This window comes from Salvelinus namaycush, chromosome 33, assembly GCF_016432855.1.
Source record: "Salvelinus namaycush isolate Seneca chromosome 33, SaNama_1.0, whole genome shotgun sequence".
NCBI classification, from domain to species: Eukaryota; Metazoa; Chordata; class Actinopteri; order Salmoniformes; family Salmonidae; genus Salvelinus; species Salvelinus namaycush.
The window spans coordinates 2,857,316-2,882,429 of NC_052339.1; the positions used below are offsets into that span (position 1 = coordinate 2,857,316).

Sequence of the window (25,114 nt, forward strand, 5' to 3'; positions counted from 1 at the left end):
CACTTAACTCTATCTGAGAAGTAGTTGGTGAACCAGGCGAGGCAGTCATTTGAGAAGCCAAGGCTATTGAGTCTGCTGATAAGAATGCAGTGATTGACGAAGTCGAAAGCCTTGGCCAGGTCAATGAAGAAGGCTGCACAGTACTGTCTTTTATCGATGGCGGTTATGATATTGTTTAGGACCTTGAGCGTGGCTGAGGTGCACCCATGACCAGCTCGGAAACCAGATTGCATAGTGCAGAAGGTACGGTGGGATTCGAAATGGTCGGTGATCTGTTTATTAACTTGGCTTTCGAAGATTTTAGAAAGGCAGGATGGATATAGGTCTATAACAGTTTGGGTCTAGAGTGTCTCCCCCTTTGAAGATGGAGTCTGCAGCCTATCTCTGCAGTAGATTGCAACTCCGCCCCCTTTGGCAGTTCTATCTTGTCGGAAAATGTTATAGTTAGGGATGGAAATTTCAGGATTTTTGGTGGCCTTCCTAAGCCAGGATTCAGACACGGCTAGGACATCCGGGTTGGAGGAGTGTTCTAAAGCAGTGAATAAAACAAACTTGGGGAGGAGGCTTCTAATGTTAATATGCATGAAACCAAGGCTTTTACGGTTACAGAAGTCAACAAATGAGAGCGCCTGTGGAATGGGAGTGATGCTGGGGGCTGCAGGGTCTGGGTTAGCCTCTACATCACCAGAGGAACAGAGGAGGAGTAGGATAAGGGTACGGCTAAAGGCTATAAGAACTGGTCGTCCAGTGCGTTCTTAACAGCGAGTAAAAGGAGCAGATTTATGGGCACGGAAGAAAAGATTCAAGGCATAATGTACAGAGCCTGTTGAAACCCCCTTGGACGGTTATGTTGGCAGACCAGTCGTGATGGATCGGCAGGGCTCTGTGTTGGCAGTAAAGGGTAGCCTAGCGGTTAGAGTGTTGGGACAGTAACTGAATGGTCGATAGTTTGAATACCTGTCAATGTGCCCTTTCGCAAGGCACTTAACACACATTTTCTCCAGGGGCTTTGTACTACTATGGCTGAACCTGTAAAACAACACATTTCACTGCACCTATCAGGTGTATGTGACAATAAAACATGTTTTTTTTTGGGGGGGGGGGGGATTGTTTCCACCTGTGGATTTCCCAGAACTGTTGAATTCCGTGGTCATTAATCTCTTTCAGTGGTTCGTTATTTGCTGTTTGAATGATTTTATTTAAGGAATTATTGATGACATGTAGGAGTATTTACGAGACTATTCTGGCAATCTATGGCCGGCCTAACAATAGTGGTTGTGACTATATTGAATGACGTGTTGAAATGTTGGCGGTCTCACTCTTATAAACACATGGCATCTCTAAATACACTGGCCTTGACAGTGTGCATAGGAGGTCAAAGGGTGTCTGTGGAGCTAATGGTCCCTCATTTGGGCTTTATGGTTGAACCTCATGCTGTCAGGAATTTACCCAGTTTTCCCTGCCTTAGGGTTAGTGACTCCATTGGTCGAACCATAGTACTCTACCTTGTCGCATAGAAATGTATTTATGGCATAGGGAATAGAAATTGTGTATTGACAAGATGGATCCAAATCAAAAAGCCTCAGTAAGTGACATTTTCTCCCCTGTTGATGTTTGAATTGAATAGACTTTTGCTGTTAATATAGTCTTGATGGTGACATACCAGAAGTTATGGAGATTTTCCTGGTATTGTGCAGACATACCAATTGTTGAATGTGGATTGCCTTGCCTGCATTCCCATTCCCATTCATTCTTATTGTAGTCTATCTACATTTATTTATTTATTGACCCTTATTTTACCAGGTAAGATTACTTATTTTCTTTTACCACAATGAACTGGAGAAGATTTACAGGGGGAGGAGGGGATAAATGAGCCAATAGGAAGCTGGTGGTGATTAGGTAGCCATGATGGTATGAGGGACAGATTGGGAATTTCAAATCAAATTTTATTAGTCAAATGTGACGAATGCAACAGGTGGTAGACCTTACTGTGAAATACTTACTTACGAGCCCCTAACCAACAACAGTAAAAAAAAAAAAAAAAAACTTGAGTAAGAACTTTAAACCTGTCTCCTCCCCTTTACCTACACTGGTTTGAAGTGGATTTAACAAGTGACATCAATAATGGATCATAGAATTCACCTGGATTCACCTGGTCAGTCTGTCATGAAAATGCAAGTTTTGTTCACTCAGTGTACATTGTATGCACACATAGGAGATACATATGACACTGTTTCATATTGTCTAGAATATTTGTTTTTGCCTATAAGGCACTGTACTGTTAATTAAATGTTGATATACTTGTGAGAAAAAAATTGATGTAACCTAAATAATGGTTGTGTTGGATGTTTGGTTTAGAGGTCGACCGATTAATCGGACTGGCCGATTTTAATTAGGGCCAATTTATAGTTTTCATAACAATCGGAAATCGGTATTTTTGGACACCGATTTGGCCAATTTTTTTAAAATGGATTTTTTTTACACCTTTATTTAACTAGGCAAGTCAGTTAAGAACAAATTCTTATTTTCAATGACGGCCTAGGAACGGTGGGTTAACTGCCTTGTTCAGGGGCAGAACGACAGATTTTTACCTTGTCAGCTCGGGGATTCAATCTTGCAACCTCACGGTTAACTAGTCCAACGTTCTAAACACCTGCCTTACTTTGCACTCCACGAGGAGCCTGCCTGTTACGCAAATGCAGTAAGAAGGTAAGTTGCTAGCTAGCATTAAACTTATCTTATAAAAAACAATCAATCATAATCAATAGTTAACTACACGTGGTTGATGATATTACTAGTTTATCTAGCATGTCCTGCGTTGCATATAATTGATGCGAAGCGCATTCGCGAAAAAGGACTGTCGTTGCTCGACTGTACCTAACCATAAACATCAATGCCTTTCTTAAAATCAATACACAGAAGTATATATTTTGAAACCTGCATATTTAGCTAAAAGAAATCCAGGTTAGCAGGCAATATTAACCAGGTGAAATTGTCACTTCTCTTGCGTTCATTGCACGCAGAGTCAGGGTATATGCAACAGTTTGGACCGCCTGGCTCGTTGCGAACTAATTTGCCAGAATTTTACATAATTATGACATAACATTGAAGTTTGTGCAATGTAACAGGAATATTTAGACTTATGGATGCCACCCGTTAGATAAAATACGGAACGGTTCCGTATTTCACTGAAAGAATAAACGTTTGTTTTCGAGATGATAGTTTCCGGATTCTACCATATTAATGACCTAAGGCTTGTATTTCTGTGTGTTATAATTAAGTCTATGATTTGATAGAGCAGTCTGACTGAGCGATGGTAGGCACCAGCAGGCTCGTAAGCATTCATTCAAACAGCACTTTCGTGCGTTTTGCCAGCAGCTCTGCTGTTTATGACTTCAAGCCTATCAACTTCCGAGATTAGGCTGGTGTAACCGATGTGAAATGGCTAGCTAGTTAGCGTGGTGCACGCTAATAGCGTTTCAAACGGCACTCGCTCTGAGACTTGGAGTAGTTGTTCCCCTTGCTCTGCATGGGTAATGCTGCTTTGAGGGTGGCTGTTGTCGATGTGTTCCTCGTTCGAGCCCAGGTAGGAGCGAGGAGAGGGATGGAAGCTATATTGTTACACTGGCAATACTAAAGTGCCTAAAAGAACATCTAATAGTCAAAGGTATATGAAATACAATTGGTTTAGAGAGAAATAGTCCTATAATAACTACAACCTAAAACTTCTTACCTGGGAATATTGAAGACTCATGTTAAAAGGAACCACCAGCTTTCATATGTTCTCACGTTCTGAGCAAGGAACTTAAACGTTAGCTTTCTTTCATGGCACATATTGCACTTTTACTTTCTTCTCCAACACATTGTTTTTGCATTATTAAAACCAAATTGAACATGTTTCATTATTTATTTGAGGCTAAATTGATTTTATTGGTGTATTACATTAAGTTAAAATAAGTGTTCATTCAGTATTGTTGTAATTGTCATTAAAATTGTCGGTAAAAATACCGACTTAATCGGTATCGGCGTTGAAAAATCATAATCGGTCGACCTCTAGTTTGGTTTGTATTGTCAGGTGTGTGTGGGTTTTCAGCTGAGATCCTTTGTAAACTCAGCAAAAAAAGAAACGTCCTCTCACTGTCAACTGCGTTTATTTTCAGCAAACTTAACAACTATTTGTATGAACATAAGATTCAACAACTGAGACATAAACTGAACAAGTTCCACAGACATGTGGAAATTGAATAATGTGTCCTAGAACAAAGAGGGGGATCAACATGAAAGTGACTGTCAGTATCAGGTGTGGCCACCAGCTGAATTAAGTACTGTAGTGTATCTCCTCCTGATGGACTGCACCAGATTTGCCAGTTCTTGCTGTGAGATGTTACCCCACTCTTCCACCAAGGCACCTGCAAGTCCCCAAACATTTCTGGGGGGAATGGCCCTAGCCCTCACCCTCTGAGCCAACAGGTCCCAGACGTGCTCAATGGGATTGAGATCCGTGCTCTTCGCTGGCCATGGCAGAACACTGACATTCCTGTCTTGCAGGAAATCACGCACAGAACGAGCAGTATGGCTGGTGGCATTGTCATGCTGGAGTGTCATGTCAGGATGACCCTGCAGGAAGGGTACCACATGAGGGAGGAGGGTGTCTTCCCTGTAACGCACAGCGTTGAGATTGCCTGCAATGACAACAAGCTCAGTTCGATGATACTGTGACACACCGCCCCAGACCATGACGGACCCTCCACCTCCAAATCGATCCTGCTCCAGGCCTTGGTGTAACGCTCATCCCTTCAACGATAACCGCGAATCCGACCGTCACCCCTGGTGAGACAAAACCGCGACTCGTCAGTGAAGAGCACTTTTTGCCAGTCCTGTCTGGTCCAGCGACGATGGGTTTGTGACCATAGGCGACGTTTTTGCCGGTGATGTCTGGTGAGGACCTGCCTTACAACAGGCCTACAAGCCCTCAGTCAAGCCTCTCTCAGCCTATTGCGGACAGTCTGAGCACTGATGGAGGGATTGTGCGTTTCTGGTGTAAGTCTGGCAGTTGTTGTTGCCATCCTGTACCTGTCCCGCAGGTGTAATGTTTGGATGTACCGATCCTGTGCAGGTGTTGTTACACGTGGTCTGCCACTGCGAGGACGATCAGGTGAGGATGGTTGTGTCTTCCCTTCAACTACTCTCCTATGACCACAATGTTTCATTCCATCTCATTGGTCCTTTTTTTAAATGTTTTTTTTCCATTGGTCCTATGTTTAAAGAGTTTGATATATTAAAACAAGTATCAAAACCGCACAATGGTGACGACAGACGATCGACCCTGTCTTAATTCTATCTTTTATTTTGTCATTGCAGACATGTCATTACACTGCATGAAGGAGCAATGCATATCCCTTATAGCTCGACCAGGTTTGTTGGTAGTCATTCCCCTGCTGTGCAAAGGGTTTTCTCTTTCTTCTTTGCACAGTTTGAGATATTTATTAGAAACACCGCTAAACCCATCCAAGCCACCCTCCTTGTTGATGTTTAATATCCCCAATAATACAACCTTTCTCCTCATCCAGCCCTTCAGATTACATTGACATGACTTGATGTTATTACACTGTGTTAGGTTGACACTGCTGTATTGACATTATCCTGTGTCTTAGACTTAGTGCATCGTACTCTGGGCTGGAGGAGAGCAGACTGAGCCCAATCCCCAAGAGAGCCAAGCCCACCTACCTGGCTATGGACAAAGAGAACCAGATCATCGGCTATGTAGTGCCCATCTTCAGGGGCAGGTAAACGAGTCAACGACCTATGAACCTTAGTGATGTGGAGAAGTCAGGGACATTTTGATTTCAGTGAGTGATTCTGACCAATGACCATGAAAATGACCCAACTGCCCACTCTCTTCCCTGGCTTTGCTCCGCCACCTTAGTCAGGAGTATGCCAGTGGGCTTTCAGATACGGAGGAGGCCCGGATGAAGGAGAGTGCTGGATACATGGCTCGGAGGAATCTGTTCTCCAGTGGGTTAGAGATGGAGAGGACGGAGCAGACGTCTAGGAAGGTGTCCATGCGCCAATCAGCCGAGCACATCTCCCTGAGCAAGAAGGTTAGTGCAGGAGTCTTTGATGTCATAGAGGGAAGTTTTCCTTGATCCCATCACGTTGAGGAAGATGGCATAATGCGCTCCTTTGTGACATCATAATGGGAATATTGAGTCTTTGTCATGTCATAGATGTCAGTAGGGCTGCGCAATTAATCGAATTCACATCAAAATCGCGATATTGACGTGTGCATTATCCATTTTGCAGAAGCATTCAATATTTTGAAACGCCACTCAGCCGCATGTAACAGGCTCTCCTCTAGCTGCAGCCCAATTTGGTGACCGGAGTATTGGCGAGTGGGTGTATGGAAAGCGAATCAGCTAATTGGGCATATTTGTTGCCACTCAAGACTGTTTTATGGGTTTGATTAGGCTGCAGAGCGACCCGAACTGAGTTGCTTCTTACTGGGTATCGCGAACGTGTTGCCGGCGGTAGCTAACAATTTTTTTCTCTCCCATTATTTTATTTCAAGTAGAATAGCAGCCTACACAAGAAATAACTAATATTGATAACCATCTAGATGTCACCTTGATACATACAGCCTAATAATAAATGGGAGACAGTGCCCTTCGCTCCAGTTTGACAAGCACTACCGTCTGGCAACGGCGTGGGAAGTAGCTACCTAGTAGCCAATATCAAGGGGACAGTCAAAGTAAGCAAACCCATGAAGCAACAGTACACCCATCAGTACTTTTAATAAAAAATAAACAATTGAAAGTTTTATAACTGAAAATGCACAATTATTTGTGTTAAACTAACAGTGAAGTCCGACTCATCCTCTGGCTTCGAAACAGAAGTACAAACTCTCGCGGTATGGTAGATCAATGTAAGGTTGGTAACGGAAGAACAAAAAACACAGCTCAATCAAAACCGTCTAACCTATAGCAGAGCACCTTCGACACACCCACTCCTTTCCACACGCCCACTACTTTCCTTTCGACACACGCACTCGCCCATACTCCGGTTGTAATATTGGGCTGCAGCTAACCCCCTCCTCCCTCTTGTAGCTGCGTCACACAAAACCCCACCCCCTGTCACTCAAGCAGCGCAGTTCCTCCTCCTAGTTGTTAGATTCACTCTAAAGTTGCATGCTGTTTTGTAAGGTCAAATGCAGTCAACACATTGGGCGGATTAGATTATGCTCAGGCGAAAGCGGGGAGGGAGGATCAAACAAATCAAACAGATCTGTGCGGCTCGGTCATTTTGTCAAGAAGGCAGCATGGTGCATCGTCCAGAAACATACACCATCTATTTTCCATAAAATAAATGTTTGAATTTTCGAACTCGTTTTCATTTGGAAGGGTGATAAAGCTGGAAAGCAATCACTTTTGCATGTGAAAACACAAAATTCTTAGACTTTGAGTGAATGCTACTCATTACTCCACGTGCTCTACGTCACTTTGTTTTGAGCCGTGGGTTTTGAACGGGGCACCTGGCTCACGCCCGGGAGGCAGCCCAGTTCCAAAACGAACGCAATCAAATATTGCCCGGTGCAAATCACGCCTACACAGGTGCCAGGCGAGATTAATCAAACCCCCCCCATTGTTCCAAACATGAACGATGCTGCTTTCCACTTTCCTTCTTTAATATAAATAATTGTATTTCTAGAATAACAATAGTTCACTGAAGTGTTTGGAATGATATCGCATGTCCAATCGCAATTAGATTTTTTGGCCCATATCGTGCAGCCCTACAGTAGATGCCGGAATTCCTTTGTGACATCACGTTGGGGAATGCTGGATAATGCTCTCCCTCGTAACATCATAATCGGGTAGTTTGATGACTTCTGACTGAACAATACCTTCTCTTGTTACACCACAGAGCGACATTATTTCCCTCATTGACAAACAGAAGAGTACAGATGTATGATCTTAATTTGATCAACATTTTATTTATTAGACAGCAGTAAATACCAACTTGTAGTGTACTCAAGGTTTTAAAAGGCTTCTAAAATAGAAAATAAATGATAAATTAATGTTTACTGGTCATTAAAAGCATGCAGTTACTTGCTGTGTAACTCTAATAGAGCTAAATGTGGAATAATCGTAAATGTGTAGTTCTGACTATACTCTTCTTCAAGGTGATGATATTAAAAACAAAAAGTTATAACATTTATTTAACAATCCCTTAAACGGCACGTAGTTATCAATGGTTTTTGCGGAGCTGGGGTCTCCTTGGCCCCCAGCAGCCAAATCAAACGCCCTGCACCGTTTTACACTATAACATGTTATTGATAACGACCTATTCACCTTTATGACATCACAGAGAAGAATATTCACATTTGTGACATCACAGAGGAGAATAATCAGTAAATTGCTATCATAGATTGGAATACCGTAAGAAATCTATTAGCAAAGTATCACAGGAAATGTATTGTCATAAGAGCAATGTTTCTTTCCATGGATTAATTCTACTCTGCGTCCCCTTACCTTGGAAGGTTATTTGTGTCCCTCATTCAAATGTTTATGTTAAGGAATATCCTGCCCCATTCACTCAGGAGGATCATAAAAGCTACAGTGTCCCTTGATTGGGGCACACACTGTACTTAGACTATCACCTTCCTGCCAGCACGTCATGCCACTGGGTGATACATTCAGTGTTCAGAGAGCATTATAGGATTATGTGTTAAGGGTTATTGGATTCAGCTCAAAGAAATGAATTGCCAAGAAAATGCCTTGTAAATGCTTTGTGTTTGCTTCAAGGATGCATTGCAAAAGTTTTATGAATTCATGGGGAATGCCTCAAATGTTTTCTACAGGCTACTGGAGGTATAGTGTTTTAAAGTTGCACCTGAGAATGTGTTATTGTAAAGGCTCTATAAATGCCATACGAAGGCTCTATAACGGTTAATTGAACACGCTGATCCCCAGATCTATGAGAACGAGGAGTACCACAAGTGTATGAATGAGGATAGCCTGATGCATGCCCCGGAGTTTGTGATTAAGCCTCGCTCTCACACGGTGTGGGAGAAGCAATGCGTCAGGCTGCACTGCACCGTCTCTGGATGGCCTGACCCACGGGTTGTCTGGTGAGTACTGCACACTTACGCACGCACACACACACACACCACCCTGGATAAACCTTGACATGACCAACTGATCACTAACACAATACACACCAAATCAATCCCTTATGGATAGAGCATCAGCAATTGTTGTCCTCTCAATCCTATCCTCATGTCATTGCACTAAAACACTCTAAAACACACACACATCTCTGGTGTCTCCCTAGCTTCTCTTGTCTCTCCTGATTTTGATCTGTACTTTTTAAACTCTATTTTCTTCCTTTTCATCTTTTCTCTCTGCTTCCCTTGCCTTCTCTTCTCCTGTCCTCGTTTCACAACAAGGTACAAAAACAATGTGACAATCGATCCAATGGCCCGCCCCGGCAAGTATAAGCTACAAAGCAGCTACAACGTGCATTCACTGGAGATTGACAGGTAGGTACAACCCCAAAGCCATAGGGTCTTTCAGTATGTATCAATCGTCCCAGAGTAGGAGTGCTGATTTAGGATCGGTTTTTAATTTTATATCACAATGAATTAGATTACATGGACAGTGGAGCTCTGATCCTAGATCAGTATTCATACTCTAAGGGTGCTTTCACACTTGGTTCCTTTCAGCCAGTTGTTGTGTACTGAGTGCGGTTTGCTTAAGTTTATGTGCAGTGTGAATGCTCCAAAGGAACTCAGACCCCTCAAAATAACCCCAAAGCGAACCAAACTGAGACCATCTCGAGAGCTGGTCTGAGTTTGGTTCACTTGAAGTCTCCGGTTTGGTTCCCTTTTTTAGTAGAATGTGAACACAAAGCTTACCAGGTTCATTTATCATTATTCTCACACCTAGCACTAGGCTACTGCAACACAGTTTTCCCTGCTATAGCCCCTCACATTGGTGCCAAAAACAAATGTGCAGGTTGGCAGTACAATTTGGAGTGCACAATTTTCAATTAAAGCATTATTTAATCTGCAATTATTATTCTGCCATTTATCCTGTTACCAGTCATTTTTACCTGTAAATATTATATTTGATTATCATTTTTATGTTATTTTTTTTAACTGAATGCAAACTATTAGCTTCCAAAATGTATGTAGGTACATCTCTGGTGTCACGTTCCTGACCTATTTATGTTAGTTTGTTATGTGTGTTAGTTGGTCAGGACGTGAGGTTGGGTGGGCATTCTATGTTTTCTGTTTCTGTGTTGGTTTTGGGTTGCCTGGTATGGCTCTTAATTAGAGGCAGGTGTTTGGCGTTCCTCTAATTAAGAGTCATATTTAGGTAGGCGTTGTCACAGTGTTCGTTGTGGGTGATTGTCTTCCGTGTCTGTGTTTGTTCACCACGCGGGACTGTTTACGGTTTGTTCGGTTTGTGTAGCCTATGTTCCTATTCGTGCGTTTTCTTGTTTTATGTAAGTACGTCGTCTAGGTCTGTCTACACCGTTTGTTGTTTTTGTTAGTTTAATCAAGTTCGTGTTTTCGTTAATAAATTATGTCATTTCACTACGCTGCGCCTTGGTTCCCTCAATACTCCTCCTCTTCAGATGAAGAGGAGGAGGACTGCCGTTACAGAATCACCCACCAAGAATCCAGAACCAAGCAGCGTAATTTGGAGCAACGGGGAAGTATACAGGACTTGTGGAGTTGGGAGCAAATATTTAACGGAGAAGGACCATGGGCTAAAGTGAATCACCGTCCATGGGAACAGCTGGAGGCAGCTCGGAGAGTGGAGGAAAAGAGAGAGAGGAACCGGAGTTATGAGGGAACGCGTCTTGCACGGAAGCCCAAAAAGCCCGTGAGTAACACCCAAAAATGTCTTGGGGGGGGGCTAAGAGGTAGTGGGCCAAGGGCAGGTAGGAGACCTGCGCCCACTTCCCAGGCTTACCGTGGAGAGCGGGAGTACGGGCAGGCGCCGTGTTACGCAGTAGAGCGCACGGTGTCTCCTGTACGAGTGCATAGCCCAGTGCGGGTTATTCCACCTCCCCGCACTGGTAGGGCTAGATTGGGTATTGAGCCAGGTGTCATGAGGCCGGCTCAACACGTCTGGTCTCCAGTGCGTCTCCTCGGGCCGGCATACATGGCACCTGCCTTACGCATGGTTTCCCCGGTTCGCCTACATAGGCCGGTGCGGGTTATTCCACCTCCCCGCACTGGTCGGGCGACCGGGAGTATTCAACCAGGTAAGGTTGGGCAGGCTCAATGCTCAAGAGTGCCAGTACGCCTCCACGGTCCGGTATTTCCGGCGCCACCTCCCCGCCCCAGCCTAGTACCTACAGTGCCTACACTACGCACTAGGCTACCAGTGCGTCTCCTGAGCCCTGTTCCTCCTCCACGCACTCTCCCTGTAGTGCGTGTATCCAGTTCGGTGCCTCCAGTTCCGGCACCACGCACTAAGCCTCCTGTGCGTCTCCAGAGCCCTGTACACACTGTATCTTCTCCCCCTACTAATCCTGATGTGCTTGTCCTCAGCCCGGTGTCACCAGTGCCGGTACCACGCACCAGGTATAGAGTGGGCTTTGAGAGTACAGTGTGCCCTGTCCCTGCTCCGCGCACTAGTATGAAGGTGCGTGTCCTTAGCCCGGTGCCTCCAGTTCCGGCACCACGCACCAGGTCTACAGTGCGCCTTATCCGGCCAGAGCCATCCGTCTCCCCAGCGCCATCTGAGCCATCCGTCTCCCCAGCGCCATCTGAGCCATCCGTCTCCCCAGCGCCGTCTGAGCCATCCGTCTGCAATGAGCCTGCAAAGCCGCCCGTCTGCCATGAGCCTGCAAAGCCGCCCGTCTGCCATGAGCCTACAGAGCCGCCCGCCAGACAGGAGCCGCTAGAGCCGCCCGCCAGACAGGAGCCGCTAGAGCCGCCCGTCAGACAGGATCTGCCAGAGCCGCCAACCAGACAGGATCTGCCAGAGCCGCCAACCAGACAGGATCTGCCAGAGCCGCCAACCAGACAGGATCTGCCAGAGCCGCCAACCAGACAGGATCTGCCAGAGCCGCCAACCAGACAGGATCTGCCAGAGCCGCCAACTAGACAGGATCTGCCAGAGCCGCCAGCCTGCCATGAGCGTCGAGAGCCGTCAGCCAGCCATGAGCGTCGAGAGCCGTCAGCCTGCCATGAGCGTCGAGAGCCGTCAGCCTGCCATGAGCATCCAGATTCGTCAGTCAGCCATGAGCTGCCCTTCAGCCTGAAACGGCTATATACCCAGAACTGCCCATCAGTCCAGAGCTGTCTCTCTGTCCGGAGCTGCCTTTCAGTCCGGAGTTGCCCCTCTATCATTATCTCCCTCTCTATCTTGATCTACCTCTATATTCTTATCTATCCCTCTGTCTTGATCTATCTCTCTGTCCCGGTGCTGTCCCTATCAGTGATGTTACTAAGAAGATTTTGTGGGGGTAAAAGGAGGGTGGACATTCTTAGGGGGAGATGGAGGCTAGGATGGATTATGGTGGGGTGGGGACCTCGCCCGGAGCCTGAGCCACCACCGTGGTCAGATGCCCACCCAGACCCTCCCCTAGACTTTGTGCTGGTGCGCCCGGAGTTCGCACCTTATGGGGGGGGTTATGTCACGTTCCTGACCTATTTATGTTAGTTTGTTATGTGTGTTAGTTGGTCAGGACGTGAGGTTGGGTGGGCATTCTATGTTTTCTGTTTCTGTGTTGGTTTTGGGTTGCCTGGTATGGCTCTTAATTAGAGGCAGGTGTTTGGCGTTCCTCTAATTAAGAGTCATATTTAGGTAGGCGTTGTCACAGTGTTCGTTGTGGGTGATTGTCTTCCGTGTCTGTGTTTGTTCACCACGCGGGACTGTTTACGGTTTGTTCGGTTTGTGTAGCCTATGTTCCTATTCGTGCGTTTTCTTGTTTTATGTAAGTACGTCGTCTAGGTCTGTCTACACCGTTTGTTGTTTTTGTTAGTTTAATCAAGTTCGTGTTTTCGTTAATAAAATTATGTCATTTCACTACGCTGCGCCTTGGTTCCCTCAATACTCCTCCTCTTCAGATGAAGAGGAGGAGGACTGCCGTTACATCTCTGGCTGTACGATAACAGGTTCTGATGGTATGGCTTGTCGTGCACTGTGTATTTACCCAGAGTGCATTTTATTGATTTATTTAATATTTTATTTCACCTTTTATTTAACTAGGCAAGTCAGTTAAGAACAAATTCTTATTTACAATGACGGCCTAGAAACAGTGGGTTAACTGCCTTGTTCAGGGGCAGAAAGACAGATTTTTACTTTGTCAGCTCAGGGATTCAATCTAGCAACCTTTCGGTTACTGGCCCAACGCTCTAACCACTAGGCTACCTGGCGCCCCAAAATGAGGGGCTTTGAGTGTTAGGTGTGTGCGTACTGGTAGCGAAGCCAGGTGCAGGAGAGCAGAGATTTGTGAACAGGTGCACACTTTATTGAGGCAAAAGTGCAAAACGCACAAAACAGTCACAAGAATTATGTTTAACAATAAACATCTTCGTGAAAATACTACGGAAAAAACAAACCAGTCTGGCGCGTCAACAATAAACACGTAACACAAACAATCTTTCATAAAGACATGATGGGGAACAGAGGAATAAATACATGTAGATTGATTGGGGAATGAAAACCAGGTGTGCAGGGAACAAGACAAAACAAATGGATACATGAATAATGGAGCGGCGATGGCTAGAAAGCCGGTGATGTCGACCGCCGAACGCCGCCCGAACAAGGAGAGGAGCCGACTTCGGCGGAAGTCGTGACATTGAGTGAATGTTGGGAAAATATCTTGTTTCCTTTCTAAACATAGCATTGTCAATGCAAACAGGACTCGGACCACAAAATAGGGGAAGTTAACTAGCAAAAGAGTTGAGTCCTCATTCAAAGGTAAGGGCAGTGTGAATACAAAGAGAACTGAGTTATTTGGCTTTTTTTTACCCCAGAGTTCGCTTTAGAGGACTGAGATCAGTTATTTTAAAGAAGAATATATGTGGAAACACCTTGACACTTCATACAAAGGGGCCAGGTCTTCTCTCTGTGGTGGCTCATTGCTGTGAATTAACAGATACTATTAAACAACCGTCATCTCTGGCCATGGTATGATGTCACCACCACGTCCCTAAAGCCTCTTATGGATCCGCCCCCTTTTTTCAATTTTCGCCTAAAATGACACCCAAATTGAACTGCTTGTAGCTCAGGACCTGAAGCAAGGATATGCATATTCTTTATACAATTTGAAAGGAAATACTTTGAAGTTTGTGGAAATGTTAAATTAATGTAGGAGAATATAACACAAAAATGTATTTTTTCTTTTATTACCATTTTTGAAATGCAAGAGAAAGGCCATAATGTATTATGCCAGCCCAGGTGCAATTTAGATTTCAGCCACTAGATGGCAGCAGTGTATGTGCAAAGTTTTAGACTGATCCAATGGACCATTGCATTTCAGTTCAAAATGTTGAATCAAGACTGCCCAAATGTGCTGAATTGGTTTATTAATACATTTTCATGGTCATAACTGTGCACGCTCCTCAAACAATAGCATGGTATTATTTCACTGTAATAACTACTGTAAATTGGACAGTGCAGTTAGATTAACAATACTTTAAGCTTTCTGACAATATCAGATATGTCTATGTCCTGGGAAATGTTCTTGTTAATTACAACTTCATGCTAATCACATTAGCCTATGTTAGCTCAACCGTCCCGCGAGGGACCCACCGATCCTGTAGAAGTTCACCCCTTCATGGTGTAATACAATCGCCACTCTCAGGAAAGGTCATGGTAGGCCAGCGTGTGTGGGCAGACTGACAACCCTGGGAATGCTTGGATGGTCTCACACTGTGAACTCGTGGGACAGTGGATTATAGTTGTTAGAAATATGATTTGAAAAGTGTGAAATCAATACCCCTCTCTGACTCGCACTGTATCTGTCGGTCTGTCCGCCCGTCTGCCTGTCCATTTGTCAGTGCCCTGAGCTCTGTTAGGTATAGACAGACACCAGAAAGCTGTTGGTGAAGGCTATACATTATCCGGGCCTTTTCGCAGCTTGCCTTTTGATAACATAGAGGACGTCAAAAGATAGCCCCTTGCCCCGCCAGATACATTCTCTGGAGATAGAGGAATCCTGTTGTGGCTTGTTTTAAGTCATTTCACAAAGGACTAAACACATGTCTCGAGCTGTTTCAGACAGAACAGCTTTTTAAGTTCTCTCATAGTCTCAAACTCAACCATACACTTTGTATGTACTAAGCAGTATAGGTAATCAGCCATGGAAAGTTGCATAGCATGTTTCCATGACAGAATCTAACCACACATAATTTGCATACAGAAACCCATACCACCTGACACATTATGACATCAGTGTCTATTTATTCCCAGAGTATTCCCGGCCTGGAGTTCTGGAGCATTTTACGGTCCCAGCTCACATAGCTGTGTGTTGATTTATATGGCTGAGTTGGGGGGGGGGGGGTTATTTATGTACACGTGAACCATTAGGAGACAGAAACGTGTGTGTATACGAGACATTGATTCAGCTGGTCTTCTCTCTCTCTCTTCTCGTTTCAGATGTGATTTTGATGATACTGCACAGTATCGTGTTTCTGCCATGAACAGCAGGGGAGAACTCTCTACCTTTGCCTCTATCGTTGTTAAGAGTATGTTTATAAAGTATAGTTCTCAAAGTCTGCTGCTTCCACAATAAACTAGAAAATATTCGCCAATATCACCCCATTGAGTAGATACACAGTGATTAACCTATGTTACTGTCTGTCTTAGTGCTGCTTTAACTTGGTCCAGTTTCAAGACTCTGTGTAAAAGGATCACATATTTCTGTTGACTACAACACAGCAATAACATGCTAATAATAAGTACCTGTGTTCATTCTACTCTAGGATTCAAAGGAGAGGTAGATGAGACTCTCCCCATGCCCAGACGTAAGTCAGAGGAATATCATTTATTGGAAAAATATACTCAATACTCATAAAATATATATTGTAATAATATCCATCCATATGTATTTATGGATGTGTGCATACCACCTTACTAAACAGTATTAACATAACCTATTCACAGTATGCTAAGCTGGAACACTGTGGTGAGTTTTGAGGGAGGTGGTGGGGGGGGGGGGGGGCTGGGGATGCTATGGGTGCTATTGCACTAAAACCGTTCCCTTGACGCTGGGCGCAGGAAAGTCGACAGACACCGAAGGTAACAGGGTCACTAAAGCTCTGCGCTGGTTTGATGACGTTTTGGTCAACTTGGTGAATTCCCTGTGTCACTCAATGTGTATGCATGATCCCTATTATGTGCATCTGTTTGGAAAGATCCTGTGATAATATCTTTCAAATGCCTGGGGAAGAGCCACCGATGGTTCATCATGACAAATGTGGCACTTTATTTTGTCATAAACAACAGAATACCTGAACATTTTGGCAAGTGTGGGGTTTTTGAAATTGTATGCAAGTCATAGAGCCTTGAAAGTTAAATACTGTAAACTAGAGTGACATAGAGAATATATTAAGTCATATGGAGACATATACACTGTAGTTTACAACCTGGATCATTGATTTGAGACTATAGATTACTGCACTTAGTAGTTGATTAGTCACATTCATTACCCTTTTTTAATTCATAAACGGGACTTAGATTCTAAAATCGGGCACACGTGGGATTGAAGTCTTTAACTCCTACTGGGTTTAATATGTCAAATGTGCATCACTGTCTACTGCATGATGTGACCCCCAGTGCTGTTTGTACTCTGTCTGTATTGACTCTTTAGTGTTTGAACACTATACTTAATGGGGTTTTGTGTTGTCCTTCTGGTACATTGTCTGGTACATGTACACGCCTCTGTCTGTTTGAAGAGCTTGGCCGTAGTCTGTGTAGGGTTCTTTTTATTTCACTTGTTCTTGGGAGGGGAAGGGTAAAATGTAATCATCAAATTTATTTATATAGCCCTTCTTACATCAGCTGATATCTCAAAGTACTGTACAGAAACCCAGCCTAAAACCCCAAACAGCAAGCAATGCAGGTGTAGAAGCACAGTGGCTACCGGATAATATTTAGTTACATCATCAATCATCCTAAAGTGTCTAAAATGTATTTTGTAGCTCAATAAAGTTACTATAAGATGGACATGAAATGTGAATGTGAGAAAATGCTATAGGCCAGTGTTTCCCAACTCGTCAGTACCCCAACAGTACATATTTTTGTTATAGCCCCGGACAAGCACACCTGATTCAATTTGTCAACTAATCATGCCCTCAATTAGTTTAATTAGGTGTGTTTTTCCAGGGTTACAAAAAAAGTGTCCTGTTGAGGGTACTCGTGGACTGGTGTTGGGAAACACTGCTATGGGAGATATTGACTTTGGTTGTTGGACACATGCGAAGAGACAGTGGCCAGGTAAACAAAACCAAAGCAGGGCTTTGTTGTCTAACCTTGTTCATAGATTACTTAAAGGGAAGGAAATCAATGTGTTATTTTGGAATTTGGGTGAACTATCCCTTTAAGAGCAGTTACTTTCTCTTTGTTCGTCCATCCCTTTTGATTTGAATAATAATGCAGACAGGTGTCTATTATGGCAGCTCCCCGCACCTCTCTGATTCAGAGGGGTTGGATTAAATGCGGAAGACACATTTTCAGTTGAATGCATTCAGTTGTACAACTGACTAGGTATCCCCCTTTCCTTTACCCTACATTTGAGGTGTGTCACACAATGCATACTGTTGCATGATGGGAACAAAATAGCAAGCTGACCTATAACCTTATGTTACTTGATGCTCCTTCCTGTCAGATGGCATCGTCTCTGAGTATGGCATCACCTTCGAGACCCACATCGTGGACGGGTTTGGCGTGTCATTCGGACGGGAGGGTGAGACCATGAGCCTGGGTGCCATGGTCATCATTTCCCCCAACCTGGCACGCTACCAGCCCGAGGTGCAGTGGTACAGAGACGGTAGGTGAAGCCCCAGAGCTCTAGGAACTCTTGGCGGAGGTTTAAGAAGGTTACATGGACAGGGAAGATCTGATCCTAGATCAGCACACCTATTCTGAGCTAGTTGATACATACGCCCCTGGGCTATAGGATTTATTTGAGATGCTCCTTGATGAGGAAGGCCTCTGACGATGGTAGGGCAGCCATTTTAACCTTGTCTCTCTCCTTTGCTTCTTTGTCTATCAGATGTTCTTCTGCAGCCCTCCAAGTGGTGTCAGATGCACTGGAGTGGAGACAAGGCCACGCTGACCCTGACACACCTGAACAAGGAGGACGAGGGGCTCTACACCCTGCGCATTACCACCAAGACTAAATATGAGACTTATTCTGCTTACGTCTTTGTCAGAGGTGGGGACCTTACCATGAGCAGAACTGAACACCACTGCTCTCTGTCACATTATCACTCCTCAGTCTATTACATGCCTTGTTTACTGATTTGCAAGTTTAACTGATTATATTTTTCACTGTGTGTGTGTGTAGACAGTATGGCCACTTGTTTACCCCCTCTCTGTTTCCATTGGCCTGTCTCATGTTCTATATGGAGTGTGATTAACAGTTTATCGTCAACGTCACACAGACATCTCAACTGGCACCAGATAACAATTTAATCATGATCCGTGTGTGTTCTTAAATATACATTGGAGTTGAACCATAGCAGTCTCTGGTTAAACTGACCTCCACATATAATGGAACTCACGCATTATGACTATAGTAGAGTCAATCAACTCCTGTCACAATCTCTGGCCTGGTTTTGTATAACATGGAGAAAATGATGCACACAGACACCGCCAACTTATTCATTAAGGTACACTCTTAGCACCTTTTTTCTATCTAGAACCGTGTCCCCATAAGATAACCCTTTTTTGGCTCCATGTAGAACAGTGGAGTCTTCAGAGGGGAGGAAGGCTCATAATAATGTCTGAAACGGCGCGAATGGTGACGTATTTGATACCATTCCATCGATTCCGCTCCAGCCATTACCACAAGCCCATTCTCCCCAATTAAGGTGCCACCAATCTCCTGTGATGGAGAACCCTTTTTACAGAGGGTTCTACATGGAACCCAAAAGGGTTCTCCTATTGGGGACCGCCGAAGAACCCTTTTGGAACCCTTTTTTCCTAAGAGTGTATTGACCTCCTCTGTGGTTCCATGTTACTCATTCTCTTGCTAACAGATGAAACATGTGCTCTGTACAGTATGGATGGAAATAGGCCTCGCTCTCTCTGTTATGGTTCAGGGTTGCTCTGTAAAGGAGAGGCCATGTACAGTCTCTCTCTCTGTGGACACCGAGACCCCATTGCAGTCGAGAGACGGACAAGGCTAGGCTATTCTCAGTGAGCTCAGATATGGAAGGAGTTTGGCTGGGAACAGAGGTAGATACTGTATATATCTCTTCTTCCAGGAGAGACAATTGCCTGCTGAGTGTCCTTATAAGCCAGTGGGCTTTCTTGTTCTCTCTCACTCTCACTCTCGATCTCGTACACACACACACACAGAAAAATATAGTACCAGGCAGTATATAGTCCTATAGTATATACAGCTAACGTAGACATATACATAGACATGCCACATAAGTGGCTAATTTTGTTTCTCACTTTATTGAATGCATGTGTTCTGTCTTTTTAAGCATCACCTCTCTTATCCCCTTTAACTGAGAGGCACGCTGCTGCTAATACTGGGATGTGTTTAACTTAAAGACTAGTAGCATTCCTGGCACTTAGCTGTGGAGCCACGTAGTTCAGCAGGGTGGGTGCAGCACTGTATATGTAGGCACTGTATCAAAACAACAAGCCTCAATCAAAATACTGTACACTATAGAGATCTTATAATGCACCATGGATTCTATATGTAATTCTATGCCTCTGCCTCAATACAAAAAGCCAAGGAAATGTACATTAACTGTGTTCCGTACACACTCTGGTTGTGTGTTTTGTGTTAGCCTGATAAGATATTGTACAGTGTGTGTGTGTGTTTGCGAGAGAGAGAAATAATGAGAAAGGGAGGAAGTACTACACAAGTACATTTGACTGGCAATGTGTCTGTTCCTGTATTAGATGCCGATGCGGAGGTGGAGGGAGCCCCTGGTGCCCCACTGGATGTGACGTGTCAGGACGCCAATAAGGATTACGTCATCGTGACCTGGAAGCAGCCGGCTGTGGACGGTGGCAACTCCATCCTGGGCTACTTTGTGGACAGGTCAGTACCATCACCCATCACTACATGCCAGTTCTGGTAGGGCCCCTAACCTTAAGGTTAAAGGTTACACTCCACAATGCAACCCGGATGAGAGACCTCAGAGTGGAGTCGAAGAAAAATCCTTGGCTTATCACGACACAGCTAGGAAAATGTTTCTCTCCCTTTTAGCACCCCTTGTACTGCCATTCACTCCAGTTGCAACTGCAGGTAACCTAGAAGAAGAGGGACAAGTTTTTCCTGATCATGTGACCTGACCTCTATAAAAAAAATTTTTTAAAAACATGTGACCAGGTGAAATGACCTCGTTATGGGCTATGACAAGGGCCCAGAGTTTTCCCCCATCTTACCAATAGACCTAACTCTGGGCCTTATCAAGAAGCCCTTGCCAAGTTTGTTATTGAACAGCTGATGGCATGAATTCTGTCTCTTTGCGCCCTGTGTTCAGGTGTGAGGTTGGTACCACCCACTGGAGCCAGTGTAATGACACCCCCATCAAGTTTGCCCGTTTCCCTGTGACAGGGTTGGTGGAGGGGCGCTCCTACACCTTCCGTGTGCGCGCTGTCAACAAGTCTGGCATGAGTCGGCCATCCCGCACCTCTGAGGTGGTGGCAGCTATGGATCCTGCCGACCGCGCACGTATGAGAGGTATGGTGGGGCACTCCGATCTGGCATCTGCCCCTCCTTGTCTGTCTTCTCTCATATTGTCTTATGGTACTGCTAAATTCTGTATATTATGAGTATGTAACTTTGTGACGTCTAATGGTTTTAGTATTAGGCATATCTTTTCTTGTTAGTAACTATGCATCGGTAACATTCTCCTCTTCCCATGGCCTTCAGGTACCTCTGCACCCTGGACCGGCCAGATCATTGTCACTGAGGAGGAGCCTGCAGGTAGGAAGGAAATGCTTTTGCACTCTTCAATGATGATCAATACTCTGATGCAGCTATAGTTCTAAAAATACCTACAGTGTTCATTGATTGGAAGGATAATGAAAGCTCTAGTCTAGATCAATAGCCTGGTTGCCAGTCTGTTGCTCTTGCCAAGTCCTTGTGGAATTGTCACGTTTGGCTTAACAATGAAAATGGAATAGGCAAGAGCACAAACTGATCTGGGACCAGGCTTAGAGATCAAACCCCTGATACATTTTCTTTCACATTACTTCCTATCAGAGGGTGTAGTCCCTGGCAGACCCAAAGAACTGGAGGTCGCTGAGGCCACCAAGAACTATGTGGTTCTGAGCTGGAAACCCCCTGGAGAGCGAGGTCACGAGGGCATCATGTACTATGTGGAGAAGGTGAGAAATAAATACCTAAATCATATACCTTATCTGAAGCATGACTCATCTGATCAACTTAACCAACGTGTCATCATTGTTATCCATAACAACCACCATATCAAAATAATTCATTAAGTAATCATGATTCTGTTATCTCGAAATAGAGTACTATATACTGTAGAACTGCAGGTTTGGACGGTTGGTTTTTGGGGGGTTGGAGCCCTACTCTAACTGCTTGGCGTTGCATTGTGTGTTAGTGTGTGTCTGGTACAGACAGCTGGCAGAGGGTGAACACAGAGATCCCGGTGAAGTCTCCTCGCTACGCCCTGTTTGACCTGGCTGAAGGGAAGGCCTACAGATTCCGTGTGCGCTGCTGCAACTCCGCTGGTGTGGGCGAGCCTTCAGAAGCCACCGAGGCCACCACTGTCGGGGACAAGCTGGGTGAGGGGTCACAGGTCACACTTCACACGCCACTGGCACAACCTCCAGCCCTGCAACACGAATACCTATGGACCGAATGCTAACATTCTATACAGTATGGGAAAAGTACAGAAATGTATCCACTCACTACTGTACTGTAAGCGTCTGCTAAATTACTAAAATGTCAAATATACACATGTAACTCAAACCATCCTGTACATCCTGCATTTAGATCAATGCATCTATACCTCATGTTAGGATTCTGCCTAATGTGCAATCCCCTCCTTACCTGGTTTCTAGCAAGCTATCAAACAAATTCTAATTTGACACGCACTCATTCAAAATGGAATCCTAATGTGCTTTCATTTGATCTTAGTTGAATAAACCTCTCCTGTCCCCAGATATCCCATCTGCCCCAGGCCGTGTAGTTCCCACCAGGAACACTGACACATCCGTGGTGGTATCCTGGGAGGCTTCCAGGAATGCAAAGGAGCTGGTGGGATACTACATCGAGGCCAGCATCGTGGGCAGCAAAAAGTTTGAGCCCTGCAACAACAAGCCTGTCAAAACCACCAGGTACAGTGGTCCTTCTAACTGTCCTCTCTGTTTCAATTGTTGTTTTACAGAAATGCTGACCATAACTCAAAGTTGGTGTTAAACCGTAAATTATGTTGAGCTCAAGTTTGACGAAACAATTTCCTCACTCAAATGAAAATGTCCAAAAATGTATAAAAAGAAAAGGCATGTCTTTCTCAAAGCGTTTCTGTGTCCTGGTACTCACAGGTTTGTCTGCCACGGTCTGGTGACAGGAGAGAGCTACGTGTTCAGAGTGAAGGCACTGAACGCCGCTGGGCTCAGCGAGTGTTCTCAGGAGTCTGAGGCTATTGAGGTGAAGGCTGCTATTGGTGAGTGAGACAGAGGGTGTCATGGCACACCGTCACAACAGGATAGGATGGGAAGTGTTTTATAGGAAGAATGTGAAGAGCCACAGGCCTATACAAGGAACCTGTTTTTGTTTATGTTTGATGATACGCTATGAAGGGCCAACAGTAAGGTATAATGTTATGGTAGAACCAGGGAAGCTTCTTAGCTCTATGGAGATTTGATTATTGAGTCTTATGCATATTCTTTACTGTTGTTATTTTTTAGTGTATATGTCCATGATGAAAGAAATGCAACGTGTCCACTGAACATGGGTTGAGCTGATGTGTTGTACTGTTCTTTTTTTTCTCTCTGTCCATCGAGACATCACATTGTCAGCTCTGTGTACCATCAGCATTAGACTCCTTCCACATGTTATTTTCTATGCCACCCCCCCCCCCCCCCCCGATGAGTCATAATCTATCCCCACCCTCCCTGCACAACCTGAGGTGGGGCCAGGGTCAGGAGTTGTAGACTTCCTCTAACTTGGGTCAGTGCGATCCAGCTCAGCGGTTGTTACAAACCAGCCCACCTTGGTTCCTCTGTCACGCGCAATCCACCCCCTACCCAACCAACCATCCCCACCCCTTACCTGTCCTGGGCACGAGATGTGTCAGCCACCACAACCCCACCTGTTGTTAAAGGTACCCCCCCCCTAATTTATGCTGTGTGAATGTCCATTCTACTCACTCTCATCTGGGAATACTAGCTCTGGTCCAGGGCATGAGTGCGGCTCAGTGTTACAAGGCGCACTAATGCCCTGGACCAGAGCTAGGGAACAGGAATATTAACCTGACAGCCCTGCTCTTTTACACAGTTGTCCCATAATGTCAGTTTGCGCTGTGACTAACCAGGCTTCCAGCTGTGAGACGTCAGTCAGTCACTGGCAAGCTTTGTGCCGAGCAGCATGCGCCGTTCTCCCTTATGAAACACACTTAGTGGCAAGGTCAATGGATTTCTCTCCACAGTCCATTACAACCAATAGCAGTTGGTAGACATAGGGCGTAGACCCATTAGTGGTAGTGTCTTACACGATGAAAGGTAAATAATACTCACAACTGAGGCGAGGTTAGTATTGTTAACCCCCCCCCCCAACAACAACTGCTCTCCGGGTCCGACGATGTGGACGTCGATTAAGGCAGCTCCCCCCCTCACCTCTGATTCAGAGGGGTTGGTTTAAATGCGGAAGACACTTTTTTCGGTTGAACGTATTCAGTTGTGCAACTGACTAGGTATCCCCTTTCCTTCCTTTGTTAGTGAACTTTTCTATCACACATGTTATCAGGATATATTAGGAAAGAATAGCTGTACCATAGATCTTACTCATAACAATTTCCAATAGTTGTCTCCCAGTACATACACTTGATCAGTTTAGGCCATGTAGTGCATATAATGAAATCCACTGGCATATAGTGTGGCTTTTTCATGAAGGGTTGGCGCAAAGTCCACACACACTCACTTTCTCCCCTCACACGCTCGTGCTTTGTCTTTTAACTCCGCAAATTGCTTCCTCACGCAGATGTCACTTGTTGGTCATCTTGTCTTCATTTTTCATAGTCTGTCAGATGAAGATATTTTACTGTATTTGATAGGGTATTGGTAACATTTCTTGCTCTCTCTACCTTCTGAGTGTTGTGATTTGAGCTGTTTGCTAGTGTGAATGGTTGTTCTTCTTTGCCTGTGTAAAATGGCTTTCGCTTTTCTCTGCTAACTCCTTGTAGGGGGCGGTATTCCTCACGGTGTGTTGCCGGAGGGGGAGTTACCAACGGGTGGTAACGTGGGCGGACTAACTGAGCACACGCCACACGGGACGGGCAACACACGAGGCTGTTCAGTACCCACCTTACACTACGCTGAAGTTCAATGCTCAGACTGACAGTGTGCCTGTGGCAGGGGCCACAGTAATTTAAAGCAAGGGAGGCAGTCTGACCTGGTCACAGAGCCCCAGGCCAAGACCTCCGATGAGGTTAAAGTGCCAGTGGCCAGGCAAACACATAAGTCCTCTGTAGATGCTTCAGCCAAACAGGGGACAGAGAAAGAATCAGCCCAGGACAGACTCAGGTGAGAACATGTATATTTTAGTAGACACTTTTATCCAGAGTGATTTTACACTAGTGAGTGCATACATTTTCATACTGGTTCCCCGGGGGAATCAAACCTACAACCCTGGCGTTGCAAGCACCGTGCTCGACCAACTGAGCTACACGGGACTACACTGTCAGGCCACGGAAACCCTTATATCATCAAAT

At 44.9% G+C, this 25,114-nt stretch overlaps 1 protein-coding gene across 1 annotated transcript in view; it reads left to right on the forward strand.

Moving 5' to 3' along the window:
* Nucleotides 1-25,114, forward strand: part of LOC120027636 (M-protein, striated muscle-like) — a 42,508-nt gene that overhangs the window by 2,281 nt on the left and 15,113 nt on the right. Inside the window, exons 2-16 of the mRNA XM_038972634.1 lie at nt 5,655-5,786; nt 5,927-6,101; nt 8,967-9,124; nt 9,443-9,535; nt 15,621-15,709; nt 15,947-15,988; nt 17,851-18,012; nt 18,238-18,399; nt 20,106-20,247; nt 20,693-20,892; nt 21,085-21,138; nt 21,418-21,542; nt 21,782-21,965; nt 22,346-22,520; nt 22,728-22,849. Coding sequence (XP_038828562.1) covers nt 5,655-5,786; nt 5,927-6,101; nt 8,967-9,124; nt 9,443-9,535; nt 15,621-15,709; nt 15,947-15,988; nt 17,851-18,012; nt 18,238-18,399; nt 20,106-20,247; nt 20,693-20,892; nt 21,085-21,138; nt 21,418-21,542; nt 21,782-21,965; nt 22,346-22,520; nt 22,728-22,849 — 2,015 coding nt within the window. The remainder of the gene's footprint in view (nt 1-5,654; nt 5,787-5,926; nt 6,102-8,966; nt 9,125-9,442; nt 9,536-15,620; nt 15,710-15,946; nt 15,989-17,850; nt 18,013-18,237; nt 18,400-20,105; nt 20,248-20,692; nt 20,893-21,084; nt 21,139-21,417; nt 21,543-21,781; nt 21,966-22,345; nt 22,521-22,727; nt 22,850-25,114) is intronic.